At 52.0% G+C, this 13,747-nt stretch overlaps 1 protein-coding gene across 1 annotated transcript in view; it reads right to left on the bottom strand.

Moving 5' to 3' along the window:
- Positions 1–13,747, bottom strand: part of TRIM28 (tripartite motif containing 28) — a 159,662-nt gene that overhangs the window by 55,700 nt on the left and 90,215 nt on the right. The window contains exon 8 of the mRNA XM_030197655.1: positions 1,570–1,684. Coding sequence (XP_030053515.1) covers positions 1,570–1,684 — 115 coding nt within the window. The remainder of the gene's footprint in view (positions 1–1,569; positions 1,685–13,747) is intronic.

Raw genomic sequence — 13,747 nt, 5'->3', positions numbered from 1 at the left:
CCCGATCACAGGGTGTGACACCCCAGAGGAAAAACGGAGCCCCACCGAACCCCACAGATTCTAAGTACAGGGTGCTAACCAACAAAGGCCTAAAACAAATCCCAGGCCTACCAGACCAGACTGACTTCTCAGGCTGCACGTCTACCCTCTGCTGGAGACTGAGATTTACTGGCTGCTTGGGGGTTGGCAGGTGGCTTATACATTGTTACAGTTTTAGTGTTCTCAGTCTCCCCTCTGCTGGTAGGAGTGCATAACCCAAGCGTCTTGACCGGTCTGGAGGGTCGCTGAGGAAACAGTAAATAAATATACACTCCACCCAAAGAATCCTAATTATCAATTTATTAAAACACAAACTATCATAAAACCAAAAAAAATTACCTATTAAAACAAAAAGGAGAGTAGAGAGAAAAAGACCAAAGGGCTCACCACCTTCCACTTGTTGGAGACTGAGAATACTGAATCTATCTCTAGCTAGCCAGGGCTCTTATAGGCTGTCTCCACCTGCTGGAAGGAGTACACAACCCATCAGTCCTATTCTGAGCCGTTCCAGAGAGACGCTAAGGAAAAACTGTTTAAAAGATAGAAAGGGGGTAGGGTTAAATGGTCAGTATTCTCAAAGGAAAAGGGTAGATAGTGGTGTTCCCCAGGGGTCTGTGCTGGGACTGCTGCTTTTTAACATATTTAAAAATGATGCAGAGAGGTAACTAGTGAGGTAATTAAATTTGCTGACGACCCAAAGTTATTCAGAAAATCAGACCAACCTTTTCTGCTCATTGGAGGCACCCACAAGGGCTTGATGGCCTCTAAGCCTACCGTTTCAAGATGGTTAAAAGAAATGATTGCTTCTACTTACCTTCTATCTTGGAAACCTATTCCAAAAGGGGTAAAAGGCTCATTCTACTAGAGGACAAGAAGCATCATGGGCTGAGCGCTTTTTAGTGCTGCCTTTGGATATATGTAAGGCAGCAACATGGTCTTCCTTGCATTCCTTTCTAAGCATTACAGATTGGATGTAGTGTCGTCAGGATGCAATTTTGGGGGCAAGAGTCCTTACAGCAGGATTACTTGGGTCCCTCCCTTAGGTGTATTGCTTTGCTACTTCCCATCAGTGTTTTTTCTGTGCCAGTCTGGAGGGACACTAAGAAAGGTGAAATTAGACCTTACCTGCTAATTTGCTTTCCTTTAGTCCCTCCGGACCAGCCCAGAACCCTCCCTGCACTGTGGTCGGAGGGACGCTAAGGAAGCCGGCCTTGTTATGCCACTGGAATCCCAAATAGGGAAGTCGAGTTTGCTATCAGGTGTCAGAATTAAATCTATTCCCTATATGTTACAATTAACATTTTACAAAGTCAACTATTTTGACCATACACAATGGTTTTCCAACATTAAACATTTTCAAATGTACTTTTCTCCATCTGAGCATTATACAAAATCAATACTAGCTCTGAACGAACCCCTCCCCCTTCCAAATTTCTTCACCAACAATTAGAAAAAATAGCAAAAATGTAAATTCCTTTAACATTCTTTTGAGATCTAGGTCATCACACTAAGATCTACTCTGCCACTCACCAAAACTCTCTGCGTGCGTTGTCCACACATCCGAATCCCATTGAAACTTGATGTCCCCGAGGGCTTCAACGGATTCTACTGTCATCTTCAGCGCACGGTGCAGCTGGAAATAGATCTGAATAATCGAGAAGGAAACAGCATGATAAATAACTGAGAAATGCCACACCCAATGCCATACCCGGGTTCGACACGCCCACCCAGCGAGCCCATGTTAAAACCTCAGAAATTTTAGTACAAGAACAGTGCTGAGCAGGCTTCTACAGTCTGTGCCCTGAAAATGGCAAGGACAAATCAAACTCAGGTATACATATAAAGTATCACATACCAAATGAGTTTATCTTGTTGGGCAGACTGGATGGACCATACAGGTTTTTAACAGCCGTCATAGACTATGTTATGTTACTATGTTAAAGTAGGAGCCAGAATGAAATAAAAATTGCTGACCCCAGTAACTCCCCCCTCCCCCGACTAGGAATCCCCAGGCCTACCAGACCAGTCAAGACTGCACAGGCTGACACCTCTACCACCTGCTTGGAGACTGAGAAACACTGACCCTGGAGGGACTGAACAGATATAGGCTCCACCAGAATTCTGTAGTTCAGTCTCCACCCACCTTCTGGTAGGAGTGCTTAACCCATCCGTCTAAGCCTGCCTGCAGACACACTAAGAAACTGAGAAAAAGACCCACCCTGAAGCTTCACCAACAAGTAAGTCACCCAAAACCCTGGAAAACTGCATGCTTCCAACTTGCTTTATTCAAGGCTATTCAGGTCAAGCACTGTCTCTTGGTCTAGAATGGATTTTAGATTCTATTGTTTGCTTTTCCAAATCTAAACTCAGAATGAAAAATATGGTGCAATTAGGCCTTACCTGCTAATTCTCTTTCCTCTAGATCCTCCAGACCGTTCAAGACGCTTGGGTTATGCACTCCTACCAGCAGAGGGAGACACAGAACACTAAAACTTCTTATACAAGTAGCCTGTGCAGACCTTCTACTAATCAGTAAAACAGTAACAAAGCACAGGAACAAAACACCTCCACCTAAACAAAACCACTGAACCCACACTCAGATCTCCTCCCCTTAAGACAGGGAAATTCAACTGCAGATGGGCACAAACGGTACCACAAACTGCCCTTAGTAAACTCCAGGACCCAAATTACAGGAGCTACTAGAAATATCAGCAACTGAAGTCTAAAGAAAATATACTGAACTGTCCGATACACTGGGTGGGCTCTTGAACGGTCTGGAGGATCTAGAGGAAAGAAAATTAGCAGGTAAGGCCTAATTTCACCTTCCTCAGCAATCCTCCAGACCGTTCAAGACGCTTGGGATGTACCAAAGCAGTAAACACATCTAAGGGTGGGGACCTGCGAAGCCCAGAGGGCAGGACTGCAGCTCCAAAACTGGCATCCTCCCTTGCCTGTACATCCACTCTAATGTTTGACAAAAGAATGCAGGGAGGACCACACCGCCGCTCTACAAATGTCCACCGATGGAACAAAACTACTCTCTGCCCAAGAAGCTGCCATCCCCCTAGTGGAATGTGCCTTGGGCCCCACCGGCACCGTACGGCCATGCAATATGTAAGCTGAAGAGATGGCGTCCTTCCACCACCGAGCTATAGATGCCTTAGAAGCAGCCGCTCCCTTCTGGGCCCCCTCCCCATTAAGGACAAATAACCTGTCCGAAGACCTAAATTCCGCCGACCTAAGCAAAGTAAACCTTCAACACTCTGCGCACATCCAATTTCGACAAACGACGCTGAGAAGCATCTCCCGTCCGGTCCCCCAAGACCGGCAATGAAATCACCTGATTGACATGAAAGGAGGATACCACCTTAGGCAAAAACGAAGGCACTGGAAGCAGCGAAACCTTTTCCTTAGAAAACCACAGAAACGGAGGCCTACGTGAAAGAGCCTGAAATTCCGAAATCCTGCGAGCCGACGATATAGCTACCAAAAAGACCACTTTCATAGTAAGGTCTTTTATCGAACAAGACTCCAAGGGCTCAAAAGGAGAACCCGCCAAAGAGTCAAGAATGATATTAAGATCCCACTGAGGCACTACCGGCCGCTGAGGAGGACAAAGCAACTTCACCCCCCTCAAAAAATGAACCACATCCGGGAAAGACGCAACCAACCTGCCCTGCACCTTACCCCGAAAACACGCCAAAGCAGCCAGCTGCACCTTCAAAGATGACAATGAAAGGCCCTTCTCAAAACCATCCTGCAAGAAATCTAAAATGCACGACACAGAAGATGTCAAGCTGCCGAAGGGATACACGCCCGGTCCCCACACCAATCTTCAAATATGTGCCAAACATGCACATAGGCCAAAGACGTCGCACGTTTGCAAGACTGCAGCATCGTCTGAATCACCTAAGGGGAAAGCCCTTTCCTTCTCAACCGTTCCCTCTCAAGGGCCACACCGTAAGAGAACACCAAGCCGGATCCGGCATGACAATTGGACCCTGACACAACAGCACCAAGCCCCCAGCCGCAGAGGCTCGCCTTCTAACAAGCGCATCAGATCCCCGAACCACAGCCGACACGGCCAATTTGGAGCCACCAACACCACCGGACCCGAATGACATCCTACCCTCTGTAGGACTCGAACTATCAAGGGCCACGGGGGAAACACGTACAGCAACACCCGCTGAGGCCACGGAAGGACCAACACATCGATCCCTTCCGCCCGCGGATCCTGACGCCGACTGAAATACTGAGGAACCTGAGCATTCTGTGCCGACGCCATGAGATCCACTACTGGCATTTCCCACTTTAGAACTATCTGGTCGAACACCGACCGGTGCAGAGACCATTCTCCGGGGTCCAACATGTGTCTGCTTAGAAAATCCGTGTTCACATTGTCCACCCCGGCCACGTGCACCGCTGAAATCTGCACTAGATGCCTTTCCGCCCAACTCATGAGCAGAGCCATCTCGATTGCCAACTGCGGACTTTTTGTACCGCCCTGCCGGTTGACATACGTTATCGCTGTCGTGTTGTTGGACATGACTCTTACCGCCTTTCCGACCACACTTGAGTGAAACGCCAACAGAGCTAGCCGAATCGCCCTTGTCTCCAACCGGTTGATAGACCACTGAGCTTCCTCCGTCGACCACCACCCCTGCGCGGACCGACCGAGGCACTGAGCTCCCCAGCCCAGCAGACTGGCATCCGTTACCAGAATCACCCACTGAGGAGGTTCCAACGGCATGCCCTTTTTCAGATGGGTCGAGCACAGCCACCACTGGAGACTGTGCCGAGGAGCCCCCCTCAACAGCAACCGCAACTCCAAACTGTGTAGCTGAGGAGACCACCTGGACAACAGAGCTGCTTAAAGCTGACGCATATGCGCCCTGGCCCATGGTACTACCTCTACTGTCGCTGCCATGAGGCCTAGAACCCAAAGGTACATTTGAACCATCGGACTCTGAACGGACATTAACAGCCGGACCTGCTGCTGAAGAGAGGCGATCCGAGAATCCGCACTCCCAAGTACTCCAGACTCTGCGATGGGATCAACTGACTTTTGACTACATTCACTACCCATCCGAGCGATTCCAGAAACACGACCACCTGAGCCGTCGGCGCCACACTGTGAGCCCGAGACTTTGCCCGAATCAACCAGTCGTCCAGATACAGATGCACCAAATTCAGTGCCTCCGCAAAGCCGCTGCTACAACCACCATTATCTTGGAGAAAGTGCCTGGAGCTGTTGCCAGACCAAAAGGCAGAGCACAGAACTGAAAGTGCCTCCCTAAAACAGCAAAATGAAGGAAACGCTGATGGGCCTCTCGAATCGGCACGTGCAGATACGCTTCCATGAGATCCAGTGACGTGAAAAATTCTCCCTGACGAACAGCCACTATGACCGAGCGCAGAGTCTCCATGAGGAAGGATGGCACCTTGAGCGCCCCATTGACCCTCTTGAGATCTAAAATGGGTCGAAACTGGCCCTCCTTCTTCGGCACCACAAAGTAAATGGAATAACAACCCATTCCCTGCTCGTGCCGAATCATAAAGGGTGTCTGCCAAAAACGAAGACCCCATCTACAATTTGGCCAGGTCCTGAACCAAACCAGTCCTATCTAACGCAGGCTCATCCAAGAGCTTCTCCGACCAACGGAAACAAGCTCTGGCTACCAAGCCCCCACACACAGAGGCTTGCAAGGCCAAAGCCGACAAATCAATGCTGCGCTTCAGAAAGGACTCTAGCTTCCAATCCTGAGGATCCCGTATGGCTGTACCGCCATCCACAAGAATGGCCGTAGCCTTAGTAACCGCAGTAACCACCGCATCCACAGTAGGTGGTTTCAGCAGGGCCAAATCTTCCAGAGGCAAGGGATACAGCCGCGCCATAGCCCTAGACACCTTACAAGCAGCCTCCGGCACAGACCATTCCTGAAAAACCATGTCCCTAATGTCTGAATTTATGGGAAAGGAACGGGAGGCTCTCCGAATCCCCTTAACCAAGGGATCTACCTGGGGTCCCTCCGCAGCGGGAGTGGCCGCCGGAGCAAACTTCAAAGTAGAGATCACCTGATCAATGAGCTCTAACTCCTCCTCCTTATGAAAAATGCGAACCACTGAAGAATCTTCCCCAGGCCTTAGCCCATATCCTGATCCTCAGACACATCTAAGAGATTCTCCTCTCCTGGGTCACTCCAAACGTCTGACCCAGGCAGAAAAAGTATCTCCATAGGGTCTGAAATATCCACCCACGGGCGCTTATCTCCCACTGAGCTAGCAGCCTCCGGGGAACAAACAGCCTGAGAGGGGTCAGCTCTCCAGGCATTATACAGAGACCAAACAAACTCAGGGGGGAAGTCAGATTCCCCCCGACGTTGCTGAAGCCCCAACAACATTTCCCGCAGTCTCCGCGACGGACCCCCTCGCTCCTGAGGCGGAAGGTCCATCGCGTGCTCCTCGGCTAAACTAGGCGCGCTTCCCGCCACACACGGGTCCCCTGGCGCCGGTACGGAATGCGCGGCCAAAAGGACCGCACTTCCCGCCAAAAACAGCTCCATCAAGGCCAACCCGGGATGTGCAGCCAAAATGGCCGCGTTTCCCTCCAAAACCAGCCCCACCGTTCCCAGCCCGGAATGTGCGGTCAAATCGCTGTCCAACACCTCCGCCGACTCGGGAAAGCACGAGCGGCAAGAGTGCTGACAATGTAGGCTCCCCACAAAATCTACATTGGCCACCTTTCACTTCAATGCTGCGCTTCGTGCAAAACAGACCTCGCCGGCTTAGACATAATGGCCGTGAACACAAAAACAAACAGTTGCTTTGTGCTCTGACAGACTAATAGGCAAAACCGTCTAAGGCAAGAACACCCTTGAAGACGTTTTATCTCTGGACTGCCACAAGAACGGCCAAAATAGCCGCCTTTTAAAAACATTTATTTTTATTTTATTTTTTTAAACCTCGTTGCTGATGCCTAAACGCCTTAAGGGTACAGAACGAGGTCTGTAGCCGAGGTCAAGCAGTCCTCCAGAGGAAGAGCACAGGGGGAGGGACCCGGCCACCCAGGTGTGACACCCCACAGGGAATAAGCCCCTTTGGACTTACACCCTGTAATAGAGATCCAAGTGTGGGTTCACTAACATTTACAACCCAACTTAGAAACCCCAAACAGGCCTACCAGACTGAGTACACTGCACAGGCTTCACACATCTACCCTCTGCTGGGACTGAGAAAATACTGGTTAGTAGAAGGTCTGCACAGGCTACTTGTATAAGAAGTTTTAGTGTTCTCAGTCTCCCTCTGCTGGTAGGAGTGCATACGTCTTGAACAGTCTGGAGGATTGCTGAGGAAAGTAGGTATTTCCTTGTACCCAAATTTTATACTTGAGGCAACGAAGAGTTACGTGACATGATCAAGGTTACAAGGCCTGTTAAATGGAAGAGACCTCAACCAGGGAAGCCACAGAATTAAGGGCTCTCAGACTGATAAAGTTCTCAAACACTAACAGTAAGTATGAGTATACTGCACACTGTTTGAAGCTGGCTTAGTAGAATGTTCTCATTCCTGGCTTACTAAACATGGAGTGATTTAACTATATCAAATTAGCTGTGGTGGTGATTTGGAAACCCCAAATAAAGAGTCTTCAGTTATAGCGAATGCTACATACCTGCAGAAGGTATTCTCCGAGGACAGCAGGCTGATTGTTCTCACTGATGGGTGACGTCCACGGCACCCCCTTCCATCGGAATCTTCACTAGCAAAGACGTTTGCTAGTCCTCGCGCACCGATGCACACCGCGCAGAACCGGCTCGTGCTCGTCAGTCCCGTATGTAGCAAAACAAAGACAAGGGAAGACACAACTCCAAAGGGGAGGCGGGCGGGTTTGTGAGAACAAGCAGCCTGCTGTCCTCGGAGAATACCTTCTACAGGTATGTAGCATTCGCTTTCTCCGAGGACAAGCAGGCTGCTTGTTCTCACTGATGGGGTATCCCTAGCCCCCAGGCTCACTCAAAATAACAAACAAGGTCAATTGGGCCTCGCAACGGCGAGGACATAACTGAGATTGACCTAACATCTTATTCAACTAACTGAGAGTGAAGCCTGGAACAGAACAGAAATGGGCCTAGGGGGGTGGAGTTGGATTCAAACCCCAAACAGATTCTGAAGCATCGACTGCCAGAACTGACTGTCGGGTCGGGTATCCTGTAGCAGGCAGTAATGAGATGTGAATGTGTGGACAGATGACCACGTCGCAGCCTTGCAGATCTCTTCAATAGTGGCTGACTTCAAGTGGGCCACTGACGCTGCCATGGCTCTAACATTGTGAGCCGTGACATGACCCTCAAGAGCCAGCCCAGCCTGGGCGTAAGTGAAGGAAATGCAATCTGCTAGCCAATTGGATATGGTGCGTTTCCCTACAGCCACTCCCCTCCTGTTGGGATCAAAAGAAACAAACATTTGGGCGGACTGTCTGTTGGGCTGTGTCCGCTCCAGATAGAAGGCCAATGCTCTTTTGCAGTCCAATGTGTGCAGCTGACGTTCAGCAGGGCAGGAGTGAGGACAGGGAAAGAATGTTGGCAAGACAATTGACTGGTTCAGATGGAACTCCGACACCACCTTCGGCAAGAACTTAGGGTGAGTGCGGAGGACTACTCTATTATGATGAAATTTGGTATAATGAGCGTGAGCTACTAGGGCTTGAAGCTCACTGACTCTACGAGCTGAAGTTACTGCCACCAAGAAAATGACCTTCCAGGTCAAGTATTTCAGATGGCATGAATTCAGTGGCTCAAAGGAGGTTTCATCAGCTGGGTGAGAACGACATTGAGATCCCATGACACTGTAGGAGGTTTGATGGGGGGCTTTGACAGAAGCAAACCTCTTATAAAGCGAACAACTAAAGGCTGTCCCGAGATCGGCTTACCTTCCACACGGTAATGGTATGCCCTGATTGCGCTAAGGTGAACCCTTACAGAGTTGGTCTTGAGACCAGACTCAGACAAGTGCAGAAGGTAGTCAAGCAGGGGGGCTGTGTAGGACAAGAGCGAGGATCTAAGGCCTTGTTGTCACACCAGACGGCAAACCTCCTCCATAAAAAGAAGTAACTCCTCTTAGTGGAATCTTTCCTGGAAGCAAGCAAGATACGGGAGACACCCTCTGACAGACCCAAAGAGGCAAAGTCTACGCTCTCAACATCCAGGCCGTGAGAGCCAGAGACTGGTATGCAGAAGCGCCCCTTCGTTCTGGGTGATGAGGGTCGGAAAACACTCCAATCTCCACGGTTCTTCGGAGGACAACTCCAGAGGAAGAGGGAACCATTTCTGACGCGGCCAAAAAAAAGCAATCAGAATCATGGTGCCTCGGTCTTGCTTGAGTTTCAACAAAGTCTTCCCCACCAGAGGTATGGGAGGATAAGCATACAGCAGGCCTTCCCCCCAATCCAGGAGGAAGGCATCCGATGTCAGTCGGCCGTGGGCCTGAAGTCTGGAACAGAATTGAGGGACCTTGTGGTTGGCTCGAGATGCGAAGAGATCTACCAAGGGGGTGCCCCACACTTGGAAGATCCGGCGCACTACTCTGGAGTTGAGCGACCACTCGTGAGGTTGCATAATCCTGCTCAACCTGTCGGCCAGACTGTTGTTTACGCCTGCCAGATATGTGGCTTGGAGAAACATGCCATGACGGCAAGCCCACAGCCACATGCTGACGGCTTCCTGACACAGGGGGCGAGATCCGGTGCCCCCCTGCTTGTTGATGTAATACATGGCAACCTGGTTGTCTGTCTGAATTTGGATAACTTGGTGGGACAGCCGATCTCTGAAAGCCTTCAGAGCGTTCCAGACCGCTCGTAACTCCAGGAGATTGATCTGTAGACCTTGTTCCTGGAGGGACCAGCTTCCCTGGGTGTGAAGCCCATCGACATGAGCTCCCCCCACCCCAGGAGAGACGCATCTGTAGTCAGCACTTTTTGCGGCTGAGGAATTTGGAAAGGGTGTCCCAGAGTCAAATTGGACCAAAAGTCCACCAGTGCAGGGATACGAGAAAACTCGTGGACAGGTGGATCATGTCCTCTAGATCTCCAGCAGCCTGAAACCACTGGGAAGCTAGGGTCCATTGAGCAGATCGCATGCGAAGACGAGCCATGGGAGTCACATGTACTGTGGAGGCCATGTGGCCAAGCAATCAACATCTGCCGAGCTGTGATCTGCTGGGACGCTCGCACCCAGGAGACGAGGGACAACAGATTGTTGGCCCTTGTCTCCGGGAGATAGGCACGAGCCGTCCGAGAATCCAGCAGAGCTCCTATGAATTTGAGTCTCTGTACTGGGAGAAGATGGGACTTTGGATAATTTATCACAAATCCCAGTAGCTCCAGGAGTCGAATAGTCATCTGCATGGACTGTAGAGCTCCTGCCTTGGATGTGTTCTTCACCAGCCAATCGTCGAGATAAGGAAACATGTGCACTCCCAGTCTGCGAAGCGCCGCTACCACAGCCAGGCACTTCGTGAACACCCTGGGCGCAGAGGCGAGCCCAAAGGGTAGCACACAGTATTGGAAGTGACGCGTTCCCAGACGGAATCGGAGATACTGTCTGTGAGCTGGCAGTATCGGGATATGCATGTAAGCATCCTTTAAGTCCAGAGAGCATAGCCAATCTTTTTCCTGAATCATGAGAAGAAGGGAACTTTTCCTTGACCAGATATTTGTTCAGGGCCCTTAGGTCTAGGATGGGACGCATCCCCCCTGTTTTCTTTTCCACAAGGAAGTACCTGGAATAGAATCCCAGCCCTTCCTGCCCGGGTGGCATGGGCTCGACCGCATTGGCGCTGAGAAGGGCGGAGAGTTCCTCTGCAAGTACCTGCTTGTGCTGGAAGCTGAAAGACTGAGCTCCCGGTGGGCAATTTGGAGGCATGGAGGCCAAATTGAGGGCGTATCCTTGCCGGACTATTTGGAGAACCCACCGGTCGGAGGTTATAAGAGGCCACCTTTGGTGAAAAACTATCAACCTCCCCCGACCAGCAAGCCGTCCGGCACGGACACTCGATCTCGGCTATGCTCTGCTGGAGCCAGTCAAAAGCTCGCCCCCTGCTTTTGCTGGGGAGCCGTGGGGCCTTGCTGAGGCGCACGCTGCTGACGAGAGCACGCGCGCTGGAGCTTAGCCTGGGCCGCAGGCTGTCGAGAGGGAGGATTGTACCTACGCTTACCAGAAGAGTAGGGAACAGCCCTCCTTCCCCCATAAAAACGTCTACCTGAAGAGGTAGATGCTGAAGGCTGCCGGTGGGAGAATTTGTCGAAAGCATTATCCCGCTGGTGGAGCTGTTCTACCACCTGTTCGACTTTCTCTCCAAAAACGTTATCCGCACGGCAAGGGGAGTCCGCAATCCGCTGCTGGATCCTATTCTCCAGGTCGGAGGCATGCAGCCATGAGAGTCTGCGGATCACCACACCTTGAGCAGCGGCCCTGGACGCAACATCAAAGGTATCAAATACCCCTCTGGCCAGGAATTTCCTACAAGCCTTCAGCTGCCTGACCACCTCCTGAAACGGCTTGGCTTGCTCAGAAGGGAGCTGGTCCACCAAGTCCGCCAGCTTCCGCACATTATTCCGCATATGGATGCTCGTGTAGAGCTGGTAAGATTGAATCTTGGCCACGAGCATGGAAGAATGGTAGGCCTTCCTCCCAAAGGAGTCTAAGGTTCTAGAGTCTTTGCCTTGGGGCGCCGAAGCATGCTCCCTAGAACTACCTGCTTCAGGGCCAGATCCACCACACCAGAGTCGTGAGGCAACTGAGTGCGCATCAGCTCTGGGACCCCATGGATCCGATATTGGGATTCTATCTTTTAGGGAATGTGGGGATTAGTTAGAGGCTTGGTCCAGTTCACCAGCAATGTCTTTTTCAGGACATGATGCATGTGTACTGTGGACGCTTCCTTAGGTGGAGAAGGATAGTCCAGGAGCTCAAACATTTCAGCCCTGGGCTCGTCCTCCACAACCACCGGGAAGGGGATGGCCGTAGACATCTCCCGGACAAAGGAAGCGAAAGACAGGCTCTCAGGAGGAGAAAGCTGCCTTTCAGGAGAGGGAGTGGGATCAGAAGGAAGACCGTCAGACTCCTCGTCAGAGAAATATCTGATGTCCTCCTCTGCCTCCCACGAGGCCTCATCATCGGTATCAGACACAAGTTCACAGACCTGTGTCTGAAGCCGTGTCCGTCTCGACTCCGTGGAACCACGGCCACGGTGGGAGCGTCGAGAGGTGGACTACCTGGCCGGCAGCGGCGAAGCTCCCTCCCCCGACGTTGTCGGGGAGTCCACCTGGGAGGCAGCCGAAACCGGTACCGCAAGCGGCACCGGTACCGGGGACCTCACCCCGGGCAAAGGGCCAGCTGTCGCCTCACTCGACGGCACCGGTGGCGCAAGCACCCCCGGTACCGGAGGAGAAGGGCGCAACAGGTCTTCCAGAATGCCAGGAAGAACGGCCCGGAGACTCTCGTGCAGAGCGGCTGTAGAGAAAGACTGGGAAGCCGGTGCAGGCGTCGAGGTCAGAATCTGTTCCGGGCATGGAGGCGGTACCGGGCTGTCCGAAGTAGAGCGCACCGACACCTCCTGGATAGAGGGTGAGCGGTCCTCCCGGTGCTGATGCCTGCTGGGTGCCAACTCCCTCGGCGACCCAGAGCTCCCGGTACCCAGTCGGGAAGGTGACCTGTGACGATGCTTCTTCGACTTCGAGCGAAGCATGTCACCGGAACTCCCCGGTATCGATGAGGAGGACATTGAATCCAGACGTTGCTTCCTCGGGGCCGGGGCCGAAGATGGTCGATCCCGGGGGGGCTGTACCGCAGGAGCCCTCAGGGCAGGAGAAGACCTACCCAAAGGCTCACCGCCACCAGCAGGGGAATGGACAGCCCTCACCTGCACTCCAGACGAAGCACCACCGTCCGACATCAGCACCAAAGGGGGTCCCGGTACCACCGACGCCGACGCACTCTTCCAAAGCCTCGGTACAGACGATGCAGGAGGAGGACGACTCGATGCAGTCGATGCCAATGCTGTCTCTGAAGACTTCGGTGCTGCCGACACCGATGCACCCGACGAAGCTCTCGATGTCGATGCCGTCGAAGAGCCGGAGAACAGAACGTTCCACTGGGCCAATCTCACTACCCAAGTCCTCTTTTGCAAAAGAGCACAAAGACTACAGGCCTGCGGGCGGTGCCCAGCCCCCAGACACTAAAGAGACCAGGCATGCCTATCAGTGAGCGAGATTACTCGGGCGCACTGGGTACACTTCTTGAAGCCGCTGGAAGGCTTCGATGTCATGGGCGGAAAAATCGCACCGGCGAAATCAAAATTCGCGATGACACGAGGCACCGAGACAAAAGTGGGGGGAAAAACCCGTACGGGCAGCCAACAAGGCCGCTGCCGAAAGCGAAAGGAAACTTACGCTGGGAAAAGCTAGAAATACGGGAAAAAGGTTTTTTGTTTTTTTTTTTCGAAAACACGAAAGACGCGCGAGGGTCCTCTGAGGGGCACGAAACGGCGGCAAAAACACGACCGTCCTGAGCGCGGACAAAAGAAGACTGGCGAACACGAGCCGGTTCGGGCGGGAAGACGACCGCGCATGCGCGGTGCGCATCAGCGCGCGTGGACTAGCAAACGTCTTTGCTAGTGAAGATTCCGATGGGAGGGGGTGCCGTGGACGTCACCC

This window comes from Microcaecilia unicolor, chromosome 3 (assembly GCF_901765095.1).
Source record: "Microcaecilia unicolor chromosome 3, aMicUni1.1, whole genome shotgun sequence".
In the NCBI taxonomy this organism is placed as follows: domain Eukaryota; kingdom Metazoa; phylum Chordata; class Amphibia; order Gymnophiona; family Siphonopidae; genus Microcaecilia; species Microcaecilia unicolor.
Note: the sequence above shows the minus strand (reverse complement) of the source record. Positions and strands in the feature narration are given on the sequence as shown.